At 49.4% G+C, this 18,570-nt stretch overlaps 1 protein-coding gene across 2 annotated transcripts; it reads right to left on the reverse strand.

The window, feature by feature from the left end:
- On the reverse strand, positions 1-17,256 carry SLC31A1 (solute carrier family 31 (copper transporter), member 1). Of its 2 annotated transcripts, none has more exons than XM_014952337.1 (6): positions 17,121-17,256; positions 10,349-10,409; positions 5,301-5,453; positions 2,515-2,587; positions 1,965-2,133; positions 1-1,320 (listed from the first exon to the last, which is right to left on the reverse strand). In XM_014952337.1, the coding sequence occupies exons 3-6, from the start codon at positions 5,406-5,408 to the stop codon at positions 1,119-1,121; spliced, it is 552 nt and encodes a 183-aa protein (XP_014807823.1). In that variant the 5' UTR covers positions 5,409-5,453; positions 10,349-10,409; positions 17,121-17,256; the 3' UTR covers positions 1-1,118. The 2 variants fall into 2 exon arrangements, with proteins under 2 accessions (XP_014807823.1, XP_014807824.1); XM_014952338.1 differs by lacking the exon at positions 17,121-17,256 and adding an exon at positions 10,649-10,702.
- Between the last annotated feature and the right edge of the window lie 1,314 nt (positions 17,257-18,570).

Raw genomic sequence — 18,570 nt, forward strand, 5'->3', positions numbered from 1 at the left:
TCTGGGTCAGGAATACTCTTTAATCAGCCCAAGCTACTCCAAATTTCACCTGAGAAGAGACCAAAGGCTGCTACCTTGTCTTTCTTCTCTTCCCCACACCTCTCCTTTACAGGATCACAGTTGTTTTATTTCCTTTATCTTAAACAAGGAATGCCCTCTTCAGACATTTTAGCCTTTAGTGTCATGAAATCATTATTTAACTCCTGCCTGATTTACAGAACTGGTTTTAGCAAACCAAAAGTCTAGCTCTAGCTCCATCCAGGTGCAATTCAACATGAAGTAAACGCGGTTTCGATGGTTTCTTGAAAATCTTTTTTTCTCTCCTGTGAATACGCAGCTGTTGTCCTGTGTCTGCTCCGTGTATTTCCAGGATTGGGAAGCGAGAGCAGCCAAAGCCAAACGTTCCCACTCGGAGCTGAGCGAAGCTGCTGGCGACAGCAGCAGATTGACACCAGTCATGGTGCTCTGATGGGCCTGGGGGACAGAGCCACCCAGCCCCCCTGCAGCACCCGGTGACGTCCTCGTGTCAGGGAGCTCCCTTGCCAGGACCCAGCTGAGCGTGTCTGATGTGCAGCACCAAGTCTTCCTCGGAGGCTGAGTCCTTCTGCAACAGAAGGTGTCATTGGCCCCAAAAGCCACAATATCCGGGAGGTATCCTCCCCCCGGCATTATGTACATCTTGAAAAAAAAAAAAGTAAAATTAAAGTAGCTGTTCACACACGTAGGCTCCATTGGCAACTTTGATCTTCAACCTACTGTTCATAAAACCCTCGTAGATAAGCGTTTACAATTTAAAAATATTTTTTTTTTTTAAAAAAGAATAATTTCTACATTTCTGTCAGCCAACTAATTTCAATCACGGCATAATCTAAGAATAAAGCAAACCCTAGCCTTCTTGGCTACCACGGGGACCCTCAAGAGTCAGCCCTGCTGCCAGCCTGCAGCGAGGGGGAGCAGCCCCCCCCAGCTCCTCGCGTCCCCACGGCCCCGTTAGGAACTCGTGGTGAACTCCAGTTGATTTTCTTTATATTAATTTCTCTTTCAGCTTAGGAATGATCCAGTCCTCGTTGACGGCTGCGCTTCAGGAGAGCAGTGGGGCTTCTGGGCAGCACCTGGTGTTAATGGCAGTGCTCTGTGATATCCACGACGACTGCCTTCTTCCAGCTGAAGAAGAAATAGCCCGTCCCGGCCCCCGCCGCCACCGCTATGCAGAGGTACCCGTTGTAGGTCATGAAGATCAGCATGAGGAAATAACTGACCACGACCTGGATGATGTGCAGGACAGTCTGCAGGAGGTGAGGGAAGCTCAGCATCTGCTGTCTGAGAACACAAAGCCCAGAGAAGGGTCAGCACCCGCCAGACACAGCCGGGAAAACGCACATCCCCCCCCCAGAGAAAACTTGGCTCTGGGGCTGCCAGGATGCCAAGGTGGGGATGAAGTGGCAGAGGAGGTGACAAAGCAGGCTGGACACAGACTTCTGCGTGCAGCTCTCGCTTGGAACTGTGTTTTGCCCCACAGGGCTGACTGATAACAAAGAAAGGGTGGTACTTGCTGGGAGGAGGACACTTTTAGCTGAGAAACAGACTTCTACAAGGTTATTTTACCCCCACATTCAAGCAGAACGGTTTCTTTTCTGAGTAAAAAGGCTTTGACTACCTGTCAACAGAAGGATCCTAAGGATTTTCTGTCGGGGTTGCTGGCTGTAACACCCAAACTCTGTCCCCAAATGTGTTTGTTTCTGCTCTGGGGTAAAAACCAACCTTATCTGTCCCCTTTCTGCTTTCCTCCTTTCATCCCCCAACCTAAAAGGTGACCAAGTGACTCGAGCACAGTGTCCTCCAGTGTCAAGCAGTGTCCCCGTCCGGACTCAACATACTTTGCAGAGAGTAACACTGGCTGCATGAAGTTTTCTTTCTGTCCCAGTTTTTGCCTTTTTTGTTTTAGAAGGAAGGGAAATTCTTACCCAACGGTTTTGTGCGTCTCCATCAAGATGGTGCCGTTGGGACCCGGCACGGGCATGGAGTTGTAGCGAATGCTGACTTGGGATTTACGGAGCAGACACTCTCGAGCAATCTTAAGGCCTTCATAAAACATGGCCAGGAAGAAGACAGCCACAAAAGCACCAGCCATTTCTGACAAAAGAGGAAAACAGCATTGGATCTGTGGAGTAGAAGACTTTGGCTTCAAAAAAACAGGTCAGAAGAGACACGGTGGGATTCAACAACCGCGTCACACCGGGCACAGCACACGCAGCTGCAGATGGCAGATGTGAATATTTCACCCACCCACAACTTGGAATTTCACCCGGGAGGTGAAACCAGCAATCACTTTTGCTCATAAGACCAGTAAATTCTCAAACTATACAAATTTCTTTCTTTCACCGCACAGATGCCATTTTAAGCAGCCTCGATGCAGTGGGTCTGCATATTTTTGGCACAAATAGCAAGGGAATTCCTGAAACATTGATCAATTGTGAACTTTTTGTTTGGACTGGACAAGACAGTTTTACTAACCTCCAGGAGTATTGATTGTAAGTCCAGAAAACAGCAAGGGCACATTCTCATAGCTGAACTGGAAAGTCATTGCCTGCCCAAAAACAAAGAACATCAAGATGAGCCTGAATAGCTCACCTTGAGATGGAGCTCACTGTAAGATTTAGCAAAGGTTTTTGTGTTGTTACAAGAACTTAGATCATCTCAGTTGGCCACCAGACAGACCCGAAGAAACTCTTCAGTAATTCTAGTGTAACACACACCAGCGACACACGGCTAAAGGTGCTTCGGGTTCCAGTTTTAGTGCACAGCTCTTGGGCAGTGCCCTGGGCAGAAGGCACTGGTCTTCATGGTACCTGCTATGGAAAAGTGCCCTCTCCTTGCTTTTGGAGCTGCTTTTCTCCTCTGCATCAGAATTAGGGGTGCGGGATCATAGAATCATAGAATCATTCAGGTTGGAAAAGACCCTTGGGACCATCGAGTCCAACCATCTCCCCTACTCTACAGAGTTCTCCCCTACACCATATCCCCCAACACCACATCTAAACGACTCTTGAACACATCCAGGGATGGTGACTCAACCCCCTCCCTGGGCAGCCTGTTCCAATGCCTGACCACTCTTTCTTTGAAAAACTCTTTCCTAATGTTCAGTTTAAACCTACCCTGTTGGAGCTTGAAGCCATTTCCTCTTGTTCTATCACTCATTAACTGGGAGAAGAGACCAGCACCAACCAACCTCTCTACAGTGTCCTTTCAAGTAGTTGTAGAGAGTGATGAGGTCACCCCTCAGCCTCCTCTTCCTCAAACTAAGCACTCCCAGCTCCTTCAATCGCTCTTCGATGTCTCTGTGGAGCTCACCCTTGGGTTCCCAGGACTACACAGGGGCTGGGGTCCAGGGCATTTTCTTCTCCCCACCTTGGGGAGGGCTTGTATAGCTCGGTCCTCTGGTCCCCTCCTGCACCGTGCAGGCAGACTGCTGTCCCCTACAGAACCTCCTAAGCTCCTATGGGAAACAGAGGCCTAAATACAGGCACAACAAGGAGTATTACATATAAAAAGCATGACTGCAGCTTCCCCTGGGTGAAAACACAGGCTCCTGAGCCTGCCTTGGGAATGCTGTGGGAAGGGGAGACACCAGTGATCCCCCGGGCAGCTGGAGTTCCTACCATCTTCCCATCCAGGCAAACACACTGCGGTTGAGCGCGTCTTGGCCACAGCCACATTCAGGCTTTTCACATGTAAAGTGCTCACTAAGCTACAGGAACTCCCCTTTGAACTCCCCTCATTGCTTAATTAAGGTTATTTGCTGAAGAGCAGAACGATGATTAATTTCATTACACCCAGAGCAGAAATTACTTTAAAAAAGTCTTTTAGACGGTACTTCCATTTCTTTAATGAACCTAACATTTTTACATTTCAAACGAAAACCGCACAAACCGAAGAGCGTTGCAGCCCAGTTCCATAAACCACAGCTGAAACACAGGCTGTTATTTGGTGGGAGGGAGGAATGGGAACGGGCATACATTAAAATGACTAAGGTGCTTATTTACTTCCTTTCCTGGCAGTTTTATGTGCAACATTAATTCAAAATCACAATTAATCACAGTTTTTAGTTGCAGGGTAAAGCAAGTTAATTCAAAATCACAATCACAGTTTTTAGTTGCAGGGTAAAGCAACTCTCCATGGAAGGTAAGAGCATTTGCCGCTTGTAAAGAAATGACATATATACAGGAATTAATGGATCAGACAGTGCCAAAAAGCTGTTAGATTATATGAAGAACTTCACAAGGGCATCAGTGCCAGTGCTGGGCTGCCCAAAGCACTGGGCTTTGTACTGGGCCATGCTCTCAAAAGGGAAGTCTGTCCTAGTCCTCTCTTCTCCTGCTCCGATACTGTCTGCAACACAAGTGGAAGCAGTGATTCTCCATTCCTTCTTTGGGGCACAGAGCTGGCAGGCAAACCATAACTGAAAGTTTGCAAAATATACTCCTGAGTATATTCTCATTTCAGACAGAAATGAACACTCTCTCCCCTCCTTCCAAAGTTTAACCATAAAGAGTGACATTTTACTAACGTGAAACTCACTCCAAAAGCATTTAGAAAAGGGAGAAAAAGCTGAAAAAGTCCTTAGAACTGGCTACACACAAACACAGATCCCTACAGTCATCTCCAGGGAAACTCTGGCCAGGATCTCTGCAAAGCTCCAGCGCTGCCAGCGTGCACAAGTCTCAACTGGTTTCCATCAAAGCTGGCGAGAGCAGCAGGGTCCAGGACCAACACAGCCTCACCGCCACGCGGCACAGCCCTGCCAGCACTTCCCTCCCCAAACCCAGCACGCACTGAAAAGTTCACGAGGAAAAAGGCACAGAGGTTGGTGACCTGCAGGTCACCACAACCCATCATAATAGCCTGCAATCTTCTCGGTGCCAGCTAAGGCTTTTGCTATCGCTAACAGCCCTGGAGAACTCCATCCATCATTTCTTGCAGGTAAATGCTTACTTTGCATTTCTGCCTTTAGCTGACTAGAGAGCAGACACCAGGCTGGCTGCTAGAAAGGTTTTTGCAAGGAAAGACCATTTTGCCAAAGATCTCCAGCTCTGAAATACATGTCCTGTTGCACATCACCTCATGCCACTCCTTCATCCCAGGAGAGCCACAACGGGGTCTGTGTTTTAACTGAACTGATTGGCACCTTCCAAAAGGAAGTTTAACTTCTCATTCTCAAGAGCCTAGTCTTTAAGATGACAAGTCACTCTGAACCACACACAAGGAAAAGCTCTCTGGTTAATTATGACTTTTCCACTCACCATCATCATCATGTCAGATCCATGCCCGTGTCCTGGGGCTGCCGTTGAGTGCTGATGTTCAGGAGGATGAGTGGCTGGCAACATGGAGCTGTTCATGGGGTGAGACATCTTCACCACAGAGGTATTCAAAAAGGCACCTAGAAAAGAGGCACCCTGAAAAACAAAGAAACAAATAATGAAAAGCACTTTTCTAAACAGAATCTGGTGTCTCTGCTGCTACTGCAGGAGGAAATAGCCTCAGTCGCCGAGAACTACTGCCTCTGGATAAACTTCTGGAGCATCCTCCTGGTCCTGCACTGACTCCAGAGCACACGCAGCAGAGTGAGCAGGGCAGTTTAAAGGAGGTGTGTCCCTCTGAGCTTTACATCATCACACTGCCTGCACCATCCCAAACACTCCTGCCAGAACGGCAGCCTAATCTGATTGAGGTAGCACATGGGAACAAGCTCTCAGCATAAGGGAACATTTCTTATCTCTGAGAGGAAAAAAACCTAAGTCTCTCCTCAATTGCAGTCAGGCAAGAGGCAAAATTATCTCAATCCCCACTTTAAATTGCATATACTAAAGGATGGGATTACAATATTTCTCTTAATTGACAGTTAGGCATTTTATTGGGAACATGTTTAACAAAGAAATTGTGTTAGGTGGTACAAGACCTATTACCAGGCAAAGGTCTGCAGTAGCCACAGGCAACCCAATTTCATTTCCATGAGCTTTGCATTGTCACATCCCCCCTCTAATCACGTTACACACAACAACAGAAACACTCAAAAGGCTGCCAGTCCAAATCCCTAATCTGGTTACTGCCCATCAGGTATGTCTGGACACGCTACGTTAAAAATACACCTCGTGGTTAGATGTGGACAAGGCTTCTGCACCCCAGCAGGACTGGGGATGGAGCCTGGGACAGTTTCTGGTGTGAAATGAAAGGTCCCCGGGTGGAAAGAGCAACAGGAGAGAAAACAACCTGGGAATACCAGTCAGTCCTGAACCGACAGCGTGTGCCGGGCAAAGCCACCCCAGCACAGGGCAGGGGACACAAGCAGTGACACTGCTGTCCTAGACCTTGTCTGGAATAGTGTGTGTCCTCCCAGTCTAGCCCAGCACTCCAGCAAAACCAAGTAAAATAGAAAACAGAGTACAGACACTTTGTCAAATTAACATTAAAAAAAAATAAAAACGAGGGAAGACATACTTCATTCCAGATAAATCATCAGGAGTGTTTAAAACTGGGAAAAAAAACCTCTTTAAGCTAAAAGACAGTATGGTTTTTGAAGGGATAGGCATGAATATATTTAGATTAGAAAGGGGAAATGAAACTCTAAAAGAGCTTTCTGAACCAAAAGCAGCACCAGCAAACAAAACCCCACAGGGCAACAGGCTGATGGTGGGGCTGGTTCAGTTGGTGACAGTGACCTTATGACATGAGCCACCGGTGGCCCAGGACAGGACTGCCAGAGCAGCAGGGACAGGGGGGGATCTCAACAGACTGCGGGCTTCAAATATAAAGAGCAACAAGAGAAGTTTAAGGTTTGGGGAAGAGAAGGAAACAAGTCAGCAGTGCTGGGAAAGAACTCAAGAATGAACAAGAATGAATACACCTGGCAAACGCTGAAATGAAATAATGCACCTGAAGCCAAGACACCTGGGACAAGCTACGCCAGTGACACACAGCTCAGGGATCTCCTGTGTCTCCGTCAAGTTTGTAGCCTCTTATTGCATGAGACAACTTCACAATAACTCCCCTGGAAAGTTAACTTGTAATATAATCTAATGGCACTGCCTAAAAGCAGAAGGTATTCCCTGTCCGTATTTCTGCTAATAGTTTTAGCTCACTCCGCCCCTGATTTGTACTTCAATATTAAGACCAGAAAAACAGCTCAGAAAAGTGTCCGGGGGAGGAAAAAAAAAGAGAGATTAATGCAAGAAGACGCTCACCTGGCCCAGGAAAGCATTACCAAAGAAGAAATGGGGTGGTTTTCATATAGCGTAGCTTTGAAGATTACACTGGTCCAGAGATTCAATGCTCAAGTGCTGAACTGAAGTCCCAAAATACAAACACTTGGGAAAGGAATCCTGTTGCCAAGAGGCACAAACTTCCAATCATCTCTAGCAGCAGGGAAGGAAGAAGAAGAGCCAAAGTACTGTACACCACGGGATCAAAGCAAGAGGAAAGAACTAATGTAAGAACCTCCCCTCTCCCCCAGCCAGAATCTTGGCTCCTCCCTCTTCTTCTGCCAGTTGGTCCATACACTGCTTTTGCTTTGGTTTCAACATTCTCCCCAGTGACTACTGTCCAATTCCATTAGTTATTCATTTTAGGATTTCAAGCTCCCGCCAAACTCGGCAGGTTCCAACACGCTCCACAGAAGCCCTGGCTTTTTACCAGATTAAAAACTCCCTCCGTGGTTGGGTTGTCTCCAACTTTTCACTAATCATCTGGTCTTCATCACTTGGTCTTCAGAAAGGGAGAACCAGGGGACGTGTTCTCTGGGTATTTCCAGCGTATGAACAAACGAGAAGGTGGAGGGTTCACAAGTGGCTGCGGGTGGACGGGCAGGGTCTCGGGCCGTGGTGGACGCTCACCTGCGTAGCTCCATCCCACCCTGCTGGACTCGTGCTCCAACACCAAATCCAGCCCCTGCAGCAGTTACCCAACACTGAAAGGCATTTTATCAGATCCTGAAAAGGATGGGATATTATTTTGGGCCCCCTACCATAAAAAAGACATTGAGGGGCTGGAGCGGGTCCAGAGAAGGGCGACAAAGATGGTGAGGGGTCTGGAGAATAAGTCTCATGAGGAGAGGCTGAGGGAGCTGGGGTTATTCAGCCTGGAGAAGAGGAGGCTGAGGGGAGACCTTATTGCTCTCTCCAACTCCCTGAAAGGAGGGTGTAGAGAGGTGGGGGTCGGTCTCTTTTCTCAAGTCACAGGCGACAGGACGAGAGGAAATGGCCTCAAGTTGCGCCAGGGGAGGTTCAGGCTGGATATTAGGAACAATTTTTTCACTGAAAGGGTTCTCAGGCATTGGAATGGGCTGCCCAGGGAGGGGGTTGAGGCACCATCCCTGGAGGTGTTCAAAAGATGGGTTGATGTAGTGCTGGGAGGTCTGGTTTAGTGATGATGCTCCTTGTTTGTTGTGTGGGTGTCTATTTTTGTCAGTGAGGTTGACGGTTGGACAAGATGATCTTTAAGGTCCCTTCCAACCTAGAAGATTCTGTGATTCTGTGATTAAGTAGCATAAGAGGAAATAACCCAGACTGAGCCACCTCAGGTGTCTTTTGTGTTACTAAAGGTAACCAACACGTGGGTGAACTTCTGTTTAAAAATAAATCATATCCATGGAACACCCCAGTACAATCAGCCTCTGAGTTACAACTTAGGAGGTCTCTCCCTATGCCTTGGGGTGAAAAACAGTATCTAGGGCAGCCGCAGCAACAGGTTAATGGCTGTGTAATATTTCAAGCTGCAAATCTCTGCTTTGCTTTTGCTCACTCTTAAGCTGACTCCCACGGGGCTGTGCGCCTCATGAAAAGAAGGACACTGTCTTTAACAAGTCTGACTCCACACCTGGAGGAAAAAATCCCCACACACCAGTTTCTGTTATCACAAATTCTTTAAGTAGGTTTAGTCTTGTACAAACCCAGGACTTCAGGAGCAGGTATTTTTGTCTGAATGGGTGACTTGACCTCTCGACTGCTGTCGGCTCCACATGTTTGCAGAGAAAGAGGCACCAGAGTGATTCCTGAGCACGCCCTGGAGAGGGGAGCTGGGACGGGCTGTGGCTGCAGCAGGATCAGGAGTTTCGAAGCATTTCCACCCCTGAAGGGCACAGACCTCATGGAGCACCTGCCTCGCTGCTGCACGGTTAACCAGGGACACACACACACAGAGGGGTTTTTCGTACTCCGCAGTAGCCTACTGCATAGGAAAACAAACAGGGTGGGACAGGAGAGAGGAATGAGGAAATTCTCTCCAGGGCCTGTTTCTTTCCCTCTTGGTGCCCATCATCCCAGGTCAGAGAAGCCACAGCCTCCATTTCACGACCTCCTCAAATTCTTAAGCAAGACTCAGCTGCACACAGGACTTCTCTTTCTTTAAGGCATCACCTTGGAGAGGGACCAACCTCAGCACTCAGAGAGGCTCCGTTCAGACAGAGGTTTCCATCCCTCCACTGCCGTGCCAGCCTGGCAAACCAGGGAGATCTGCAGCCAGGAGCAGGATCTGACAACAACAAACTGTCAGCCCAAGTTCAGGATTAAGACTTACTTTCACCCTCCACTAATATTTAACCAGTGCCGCCTCATCTCACACACACAAGGAAGCCACGTTTGCAACGCCAGGTCACAGGGAAGGGAAGGAAAAATAGGTGTCTTGTGCCAGTGCACAGCAGGAGCAACAGGTAAATGAGCTGAATCTGGTGAGATGCCAAACAAAGTCATCTTCTCAAGCAGGTCTAAGCCCTAAGACGACTGCCGTTACACATAACCTCCACAACGGTTTCCCAACCTATTGCTTCTGCCCTGGAAACAGTTAATCCAGAATCCTGCCAGTCCACAGTCAACCAGAGTGCTTCCTGTGCAAACAGCCTTCCAGACACCCAGGGGAGATACACCCTTTAATGCAGAGACATAGGACACGCAGAAACAGGACAGGTTTATGAGAAGGATCTGCCAAGCTCCCAAAAAGTACCTTACAGATCAGCTCAGTCTGAAACACGGTGTGTAAACAGAGCTTCCTTAAAGTCACATTCAAAAGGAATGAAGCCCCTTTCCAAATCAGAAGTCTGACAGGATTAACAACAGAGCCCTAAATCAACGCCCATTCCAGCAGCCAACTCTTCCCTTCCAAACAGCGCCTCATCCTTCCCATGCCAGCTCTGGAAAAGCAAAAAATAAAACTAATTCCCCTGTCTCTGCCCAAAGGGACCAGAGCCTTAAAAAACACCTCTTCAGTCTCCTTTACACTAGTCACTTGTCCAGCAGAGATGGTGCTTGCCTCAGTGGCCCACGGGCTGGCTCCTGTCTCCCACAGCCGGGGTGATCCTTACCTAGATCTCTCCACCAACGCCTCCGGTAGCACCAGCAGGGCCAGGGGTCCCCTCTCTTCTCCTGAACAAAAAGTGAAAAAGACCTGGTAAGATTTACTGAGAATTAAAATGAACACTCCCGAGAGAAATCCAAGGGGAAAAAAAAAAAAAAAAAAAAAGATTAAAAGCAGCAATTTGGAAAGGCAAAGATCTCGTTTGCACATCACGTACGTCTCAGTCCCGCGTGACACAAAGGAATGCTACAGATAAAACACAGGAGTAATGGCAAAGGCAACCAGAAGTGGTCGGTGCTCTACTTACAGCAGCCCAGCTGGCAGACCATTTGAGCTCCACTGGCTCTGAGCTTGTGGTCTCAAGCCCAATCCTTTTTTTTTTTTTTTTTTTTTTTTAGAAGTGCTGTAAATGGAGGTGGGAGGGGAACCAGGGCGTCTGCAGACACTACAGCACTGTTAGCACTGCTCACTGCCTCCCACTGTGGTCTCCACTGAATGGGCTGAGACTCCAGCACAGCTTCTAGTTTATTCAGTTTCCTGGCAAACTTGACAACTTTAACTGCTTCCTTTCCAAACGGGTGGACTTGCTGTCACTCCTCTGGGATCTCCAGAGCTGGTAAAGGCACAGCTGAGGGACAGACAATTCTACTGGCTCATACCCTAGGAGTAACCAGCAACTCCTGTGTCAAGCTACGTAGACACGCTTTAAAGATACAGGGAACAGACAGAGCATTCTTCAGTCATGTAATATCATGTATTTTACAGATACAAACTCTTGTTCTCCAAAGCCAAAACTTCCCTCGGAGCTCTCCCCAGCAGCTTCAACAACCCCAGGCTGGGACTGGGACGTGCAGGGAGGGACCCAGCCACGTCTGACCCCACACACCTCTGGTTCTGCCTTGCACAACTCCCGAAGAAGGAGGAGCTCTTAGTGCTATATTAAGAATTTAAGGCATGTTTTGCAAGGTCACAGCAGAACTGTGTGGCCTGGCCTGGGACTGCGTCACCACCTTGAAGTCCCAACCAAAAGCTTTTACCAGAAGTTTAAGGCTTCCTAAAAACTCGACACACCAGAAGAAGTTTGGATAAAGAGCAAGGAAGAGAAGGGAAGGGCTCGGGAGAAGTGCTCCAGTATGTTTTGAGGGTCAGGTTGTCAGGCTGTGTTAGCTTGGATTTCCTGGGTTTTGTCCATGCCCGGAGAAGCCTGCAAATCCATTCAAGCCAGATCAGCAGAGTCAAGCAGAAAAACACACACTGTGTGACAGAGGGCACATTGTCCTTTCCACCTGTACGTGGAAGGGGTACAGCCGAGCTGGTCATATGGATGGGTTTCAGAAGCTCTTGAAGGAAGAAGAGGGGTACTCCGGAGGATGTCCAGCTTGGGATGCCAGAGGGTGGAGTGCAGGGAGTAGAGAATGGTGGGCAAAAAATAAGAGTTGAGCAGGGCTACGGACAGCATCTTGTGTTCAAATGCAAAGTGGGACGATGCCTGGGCAGACTGTGACACGCAGAGATGGAGGCAGTCAGCAGGGACAAGAGAATGGAGATGTAGACAAGCTGGCAGCAGGTAAAGACCAGCTGTTGGGCAGCCATCATACACAGTAAGAATAGAAGAATGGGTTTTTAAAAACAACAGGCTTTTAATGGGCTTCTAAAAATTGACAGGCTGAGAGAGCTGGGGTTGTTCAGCCTGGAGAGGAGAAGGCTCCGGAGAGACCTTAGAGCCCCTTCCAATATCTGAAGGGAGCTCCATGTGAGCTGGGGAGGGACTCTTTGTCAGGAAGTGCAGTGACAGGACAAGGGGTAATGGTTTTAAATTGGAAGAGGAGAGATTTAGATTAGATACCAGGAAGAAATTCTTTCCTGTGAGAGTGGTGAGGCACTGGAATAGGTTGCCCAGAGAAGCTGTGGCTGCCCCATCCCTGGAGGGGCTCAAGGCCAGGCTGGATGGGGCTTGGAGCAACCTGGGCTGGTGGGAGGTGTCCCTGCCCAGGGCTGGAACTAGATGATCTCTACGGGCCCTTCCAACTCTAACCATTCTGCCATTCTATGATCCTATAACCTAGAGGGCTGTTAGTTCTTCATCAGGGGAGAAAGCCAACGTAGGAGAACTGATCCTCTGTCATCACCTCCATCCAGGATGCTGGGCTGGAACTACTACAGCGTGGCCGTGGATGCTGAACGTGCTGGCAGAGGACATGGCACATCAGAAATGTCCCCTTGTTCATGAGCTGTGCCCAGGACTGATGGTGTTCGCCCAGACTGAGACAGACCTTTTCTTAAGACGACCCTGACAAACCCTAGAGGCAGGACTTGAGGGGAGAGTGGAGCAAAGCCTCGTGCCATCCCGGGGTTTGGGGGTGAAGGATCACACCAGGGTTCAGGGCGGGTCCTCTGCAGCGCGGCCAGATCCCCCGGCTGGGGCCAACCATCACGCTCTGTGGGTACGTGCCCCTTCCTCAGCACCGGGGGGAACTCCCAGGGAGTCTGTGGCTCTTTGCAAAGATCTCTGCCAAATGCAGTAATTTTGCTGGTTTCTCACGCTTATCTGAGCTGCAAACCTTCAGGGCTCCTGGCTGCCACTGTTTCCTTATTTTATTCTTACCAAATCCTTGCGTTTCTTTCCCACATTCCCCACTTGTACCAGCACACGTTTGTCCCTGTCACCATAGAGCTGCTCTGTCCCCGAGACCAGGCTGCACCTTCCTCACGGCCCCATCCCATCGCGCTCACGGGCAGAGCCAAAACAACCCCAAGTGGTCCAGTTTCAGGCTCTGGATTCCAGTTGAGATGCTGGCTCACACGGGCTCCCTGGAGCTGCACGAGATTATTTGGCAGCTCGGCACAGTTATATACATTAATCAACTTTTAATTAAAATGAAGATTAAAAGAAGTTGATAAAGGATGAACCCTTAAGGTCACGTCCTTTGCTTTGAACCGAAGCAACGCTCAGCTCTACAGCTCAGGCAAAGCTGGTGGCCTTCACCCCACACAACGCCCATCACCAGAGGAGGGGCTGGAGCTCTTCCTCTCAGCGTGGCGACAATCACGTCCCTTTGAGGGCGTTTATTTTCATAGCAAACTTGTCTGGTCACCTTCTGTTAAAGGCCCTGCTTGATCTGCTTCCCTAAAAGGGGACGGTCATTCCTAACCTTCCAGCCTCTGCAGACTCCTCAGGAAATCTCTAAATCTTTGAACAAGAAAAAAAAATATAACTTAGGACAGAGTGTTCTTTACAGGACAATGCACTGAACTTCACGAAGCGGAGCATCGTGCCAGCCCATGTCATTACTGACGGGCCCAACGAAGTGAAAGGCAGCAGAAAACAACCCTGCAGAGCAGAAAACCTGGGACTGTAAGGCTGGTGACATCGGAGGAAAGGCTGAGAAATGCTGGCCAGAGATGTGCACAGGTGGAGAAAACAACGGTGAGATGGGTAGGCTGAGGAACAGAGAGACTCCTCTCCAGACAAGCTTTTTGCTCAGCCACACTGAAACCACAGGAGCTGGAAAAGCAAAAAAAGAAGGATACTCCTGAGAAGTGTGGCAAACGGAGGAGTCCTTGCCAGTGTTCTCCTGGCTGTAACCTCATTGCTGCTGGAGAAGTCCAGCCCAGGCTCAAGCACCTGGAAGCTTTGCATCGAGATCCAAGAGTGATCCTGTGCTGCCTCACAAAGGGTCCCAGACTCCATCAAGCTATAACCTGGCAGTTGGACTAGATGGTTGTTGTAGGTCCCTGCCAACTTAACTAACCTATCCCTATCCCTATCCCTATCCCTATCCCTATCCCTATCCCTATCCCTATCCCCATCCCTATCCCCTTTTACAACAGCTCCTCCATTAGTGCTGGCCACCTCTCAACCCTCCTCTCAGTAGAGCAAGTCAGATCACATCGAGGTGACAGAACCAATGCCAACAGTCCTTAGTTTGTCTCTTTCTCCCAAATTCTAGGTCAGCAGTGCAGGGGGGGGACTACATCAGCACAGGAACCTTCAAGAGAATCCTGGACACATTCCCACACAGACTAGTAACTACATCAGCACAGGAACCGGTAGAGACTCCCTTCAAGAGAATCCTGGAATCCTGGACACATTCCCACACAGACTAGTGAACACTATGTTTTCCTTTGAAAGAACTTAGAGACCGCTCCATGCCTCCAACTGTTGGGCCGAGTCTTGGGATCACTACCCACACGTGCTCTCCAGGCTGCCCCACTTGGAATCACAGAATCAGGGAATTGTCAGAGTTGGAAGGGACTTTCTAGAGCCCATCCAGTCCCACTCCCCTGCCAAAGCAGGGCTGCCCAGAGCACAGCACTCAGGAGCATCCAGGCAGGGCCTGAAGATCTCCAGAGAAGGGGACTCCACACCCTCCCTGGGCAGCCTCTGCCAGGGCTCTGCCACCCTCACCCCAAACAAGTTCTTCCTCACATTGCAGTGGAACTTCCCATGGTCCAGCTTGTGCCCGTTGCCCCTCGTCCTGTCAGTGGGAACCACTGGAAAGAGTCCGGCTCCATCCTCCCTCAACCCACCCTTTAGACACTTGGAAGCATGAAGAAGGTCTCCCCTCAGCCTTCTCTTCTCCAGGCTCAAGAGCCCCAGCTCTCTCAGCCTTTCCTCAGCAGGGAGATGCTCCAATCCCTCCATCCTCTCTGGTGCCCTACGCTGGACTCTCTCCAGCAGTTCCCTGTCTCTCTTGAACTGGGGAGCCCAGAACTGGAGGCAGGATTCCAGCTGTGGCCTCCCCAGTGCAGAGCAGAGGGGGAGAATGACCTCCCTCCACCTCCTGGCCACACTCTGCCCTACGCAGCCCAAGATCCCATTGGCCTCTTGGCAACAAGGGCCCATTGCTGGCCCATGGAGAGTTTACAATCCTGCAGGAGCTCCAGATCCTTTTCCTTTGATCTCTTGGCAGGACATGAGACAATAACACCATCCCTTCAGCACAGCACCAACAAGCTGCTTCTTACCATCCCCTTCACCCTGCTGAAAGAGAAGACATTTTTGCGGGGGCACAATACGCTTTTGGGCTCAGAATGTAGCAGGGGGTACACCTGAGGATCATCTTCATGCTGTTGCAAATACCACACGGTCTTTGCCCTGACAAATGCAAAATGGTGGGAAGGGTGCAATACTGGGAAAGAGACTGGAATTAGGCCTGGCAGCTCCTGTGAACACCACGGGGCAGAGGCTCACAGAGTGCAGCCTAGGGCTCCTCTGGTTTGCAGATGCTGCTGAGTGCACATCTGCCAGAGAAGAGTGGCTCAAGGGAGGTATTCTGGGGTGAAATAGATGCTGAAAGCTGTCAGGAGGCTGAGGACAGGCAGTGAACTGTGCGTGCATGGCTCGTATTTTGGGGTGAAATAGATGCTGAAAGCTGTCAGGAGGCTGAGGACAGGCAGTGAACTGTGCGTGCGTGGCTCATCCACGTGAAGGAGACCCAGGCAGGATCCAGCAAACAAGTTTTGGAGAAACAGATGTCAGAAGTGACATGAAGTATTCTCTTACAGCAGCAATAACCTGCTGCGGTCCTGAGGAAACACACATATTTTCAACCTGAGTGAACCCAAATCAACCTGAAGTCCCCAGTGGGGGATCAAAGGATCTGAGCACATTCCACCCTTGGCCTTCTTTGACAACCCCAGACGGTGGGACTGCTCTAAGCTGAGCGCATGAGGAGTGCAGTTCAGGGAACAAAGCCCAGCTCGCTTGGCCCGGAGCCGCCCACCCGCTGACCAGAAGCAGGCGGCCAGGAACAGACATGTCAACTGAGGCGATTAGGATCTCTTCAGTAGTTCAAAGTTTGCCTGTTCATCTCCAAGCGTCACAAAACTTTCCCCTTTTTCACGTTACTGCTCCAGCTCCAACAGAACAGCACCAACCTGCAGCCAGCTCTTCTCACTGGGCACGGGAAACAAGGACATGCAAGTGCTGTATCGGGTGCCAAAGCCAGAGCAGATGAGTTCTGCAGCAGGCCTGAGACTTGTGTGCTCGAAGAAGCCACTTGCCATGCTCAAGCCCATCACCAGCACAATTTCTTCTGTTCTGTCCATGTGCAGTTATTTCCCCCCTCTCTGTTTTCATTTCTTTACTTCTTCCACCACTGGCCTCTATTTACTCTGCACTGTTTATTGTTCTCCTTTCTCTCTCGGCAGATGAGGCAGTCATCCCTGGAGAACAGGAGAACTGAGGCACCTCAAAGTATGCAAGCCCTGAGGAGTGACCGTCCCACAGCCTCCAAAGCAGAGAAGATGCCATACAGAGCTGACTCAAGCACTCATCTGGAGAAAACGGCATTGGAGACGCCAAAACTGACAGAGGATGCTACGTTAACAATTTCCTTGTAAAACACCCAGGCTAAAGGGCTCCTACGAAAGCACATCAGACACCAAAATTCATTACAGCCAACGCCAGCCTGAACTGAGAGCTAGTACTAACAAGTTTCCATCAAAGGCAATTCCCAGAAGGCATCTACAGAAGAACCTCTTCAGCACTCCCTCTGCACGTCAAAGGCTTCTGAAGCAATTACCCCAGGACCACAGCCCGGCAGGGCGCTTTATCACAGCTCCATCTCCCTCAGCTCATCAAGGGTGTGAAGCAGTAACACAGTGCTATGCCCCCATGTCACAAAATACCCCGTCTTCAGCATCCAGGGAGGAGAAACCTGAAGGCCTCCCCTTCCTCCCAGTGCTGTGTTTAAGCAGAGATAAGACAGAAGGGCTTCAGTCCCAGTGGCGTTCCAGGCCTTGCTGGGATGCTGAGCGGAGCGCGGGGTGCTTACCGTGCGCGGCCTTCGGTCCGAAATCACACGAGGACCCTCTCGCTAAAAATCACTTGGAGCTCACTCGTCAGCTGAAGAAAGCTGCCCAACCCTCCTTCTGACCGGTGGGGAGGAACAGGACAAGATCAGGGCAGAGGAGACAGAAAAGAAGTGCCACGTGACCCGAATTTTCCAAGATTACGTAACTTCTTGAATAAATACACTTCCTTATCCTCGGCAGCGGTTTCTGCTGGAACGTTACACAACCGAGCAGCGGAATGGAGAGCAGGGAAATGGGATCCACAGGGCCAGAGAGCAGGAAACCGCCTGCTGCCTCACCGCGCGGCGAGGAACAAGGGGGATGGAGTCCCGAGACTTGCAATACACTTCAAAAAACGTTTTAATCTAAAAAAAAATAATTAGTATTTGGAACCATATTGTGCAAGACATATTAGACAACATCTGCTTCCTTAGGAAACCCAGGCCTAGAGAAGAATTTCTCTTCCTATTTTATATGCTCTAAGCAAGAACAGCTTCTAGTATGCATTCATCTACCTACAATAGACTTTTTTTTTTTTTATAATGAAATCTTAAAATGAATTAAAAAAACAACCTTCCGTGCACACGGTCCTCCATCACGCTCACTAATTCAGCAACCGGGTTCCTGCGGGTTCACCCCACCCGCAGCCCTGGTGTGTCTGAAAAGGAGCCAGCCTGTCTCCCAGGGAAAGGGCATCTCTGTCCAGAGGGTAAGGAGCTGTGGTGGTGGCTGTGACCATTCGGTGGCCACGTGCAGAAGCTGGTGATCTCTAAGGAACCTGAGATACGTCAGGATGCAAGACAAGGTACTACTGGCAAGTTAACACCTGGTAAACCATCGCTACGTGGTTTGCTGAGGTGGGAAGGACACACACCAGGCTGAACAGTATAAACACCTTAGACCAGATTTATTTAAAAGGATGACTTTTAGCCTTAAGCCTTGTAGGACTGTAAAATAATCTTAGGAGACACAAATTGAAACCAGGAGTCAGCAAGTGAATTCCCAAGTAAGCAAGCAGAAGTTTCCTCAGCTGCAAAAATGTCAATGTTACTCAATGGCCCTAAAAGTGCATTACCTGGCCTTTAATACAGGTGCAAGATTACAGATGCTATCGAGCCCCACCATAAATACCTTTGCCCCGTGCAGATAAAGCTAATGCTGAGAGTGATAAAATGGATGGCATTGGTTTATTACAGGCCTTGTAAAAGGGAGCGTAAAGTCCACCAACACAGATGATTCAGAAGACTCACAGAAGATTCCCAGATCTTACCCTACTTGTCCTTGTTCCACAAGTCACCGCAGAAGGATTGCGGTGAAGATTTTCAGTCCCAGAACCACCCACAGAACCACCAGGAGGTTTAGGAGACCTCCTGAGATCATCTGGTCTAGCTTCCCTGCTCAAGCAGGTTGCCCAGTCAGCACCCCCTGAGC

The sequence above is a fragment of the Calidris pugnax genome, unplaced genomic scaffold (assembly GCF_001431845.1).
Source record: "Calidris pugnax isolate Ruff unplaced genomic scaffold, ASM143184v1 scaffold135, whole genome shotgun sequence".
Lineage (NCBI taxonomy): Eukaryota > Metazoa > Chordata > Aves > Charadriiformes > Scolopacidae > Calidris > Calidris pugnax.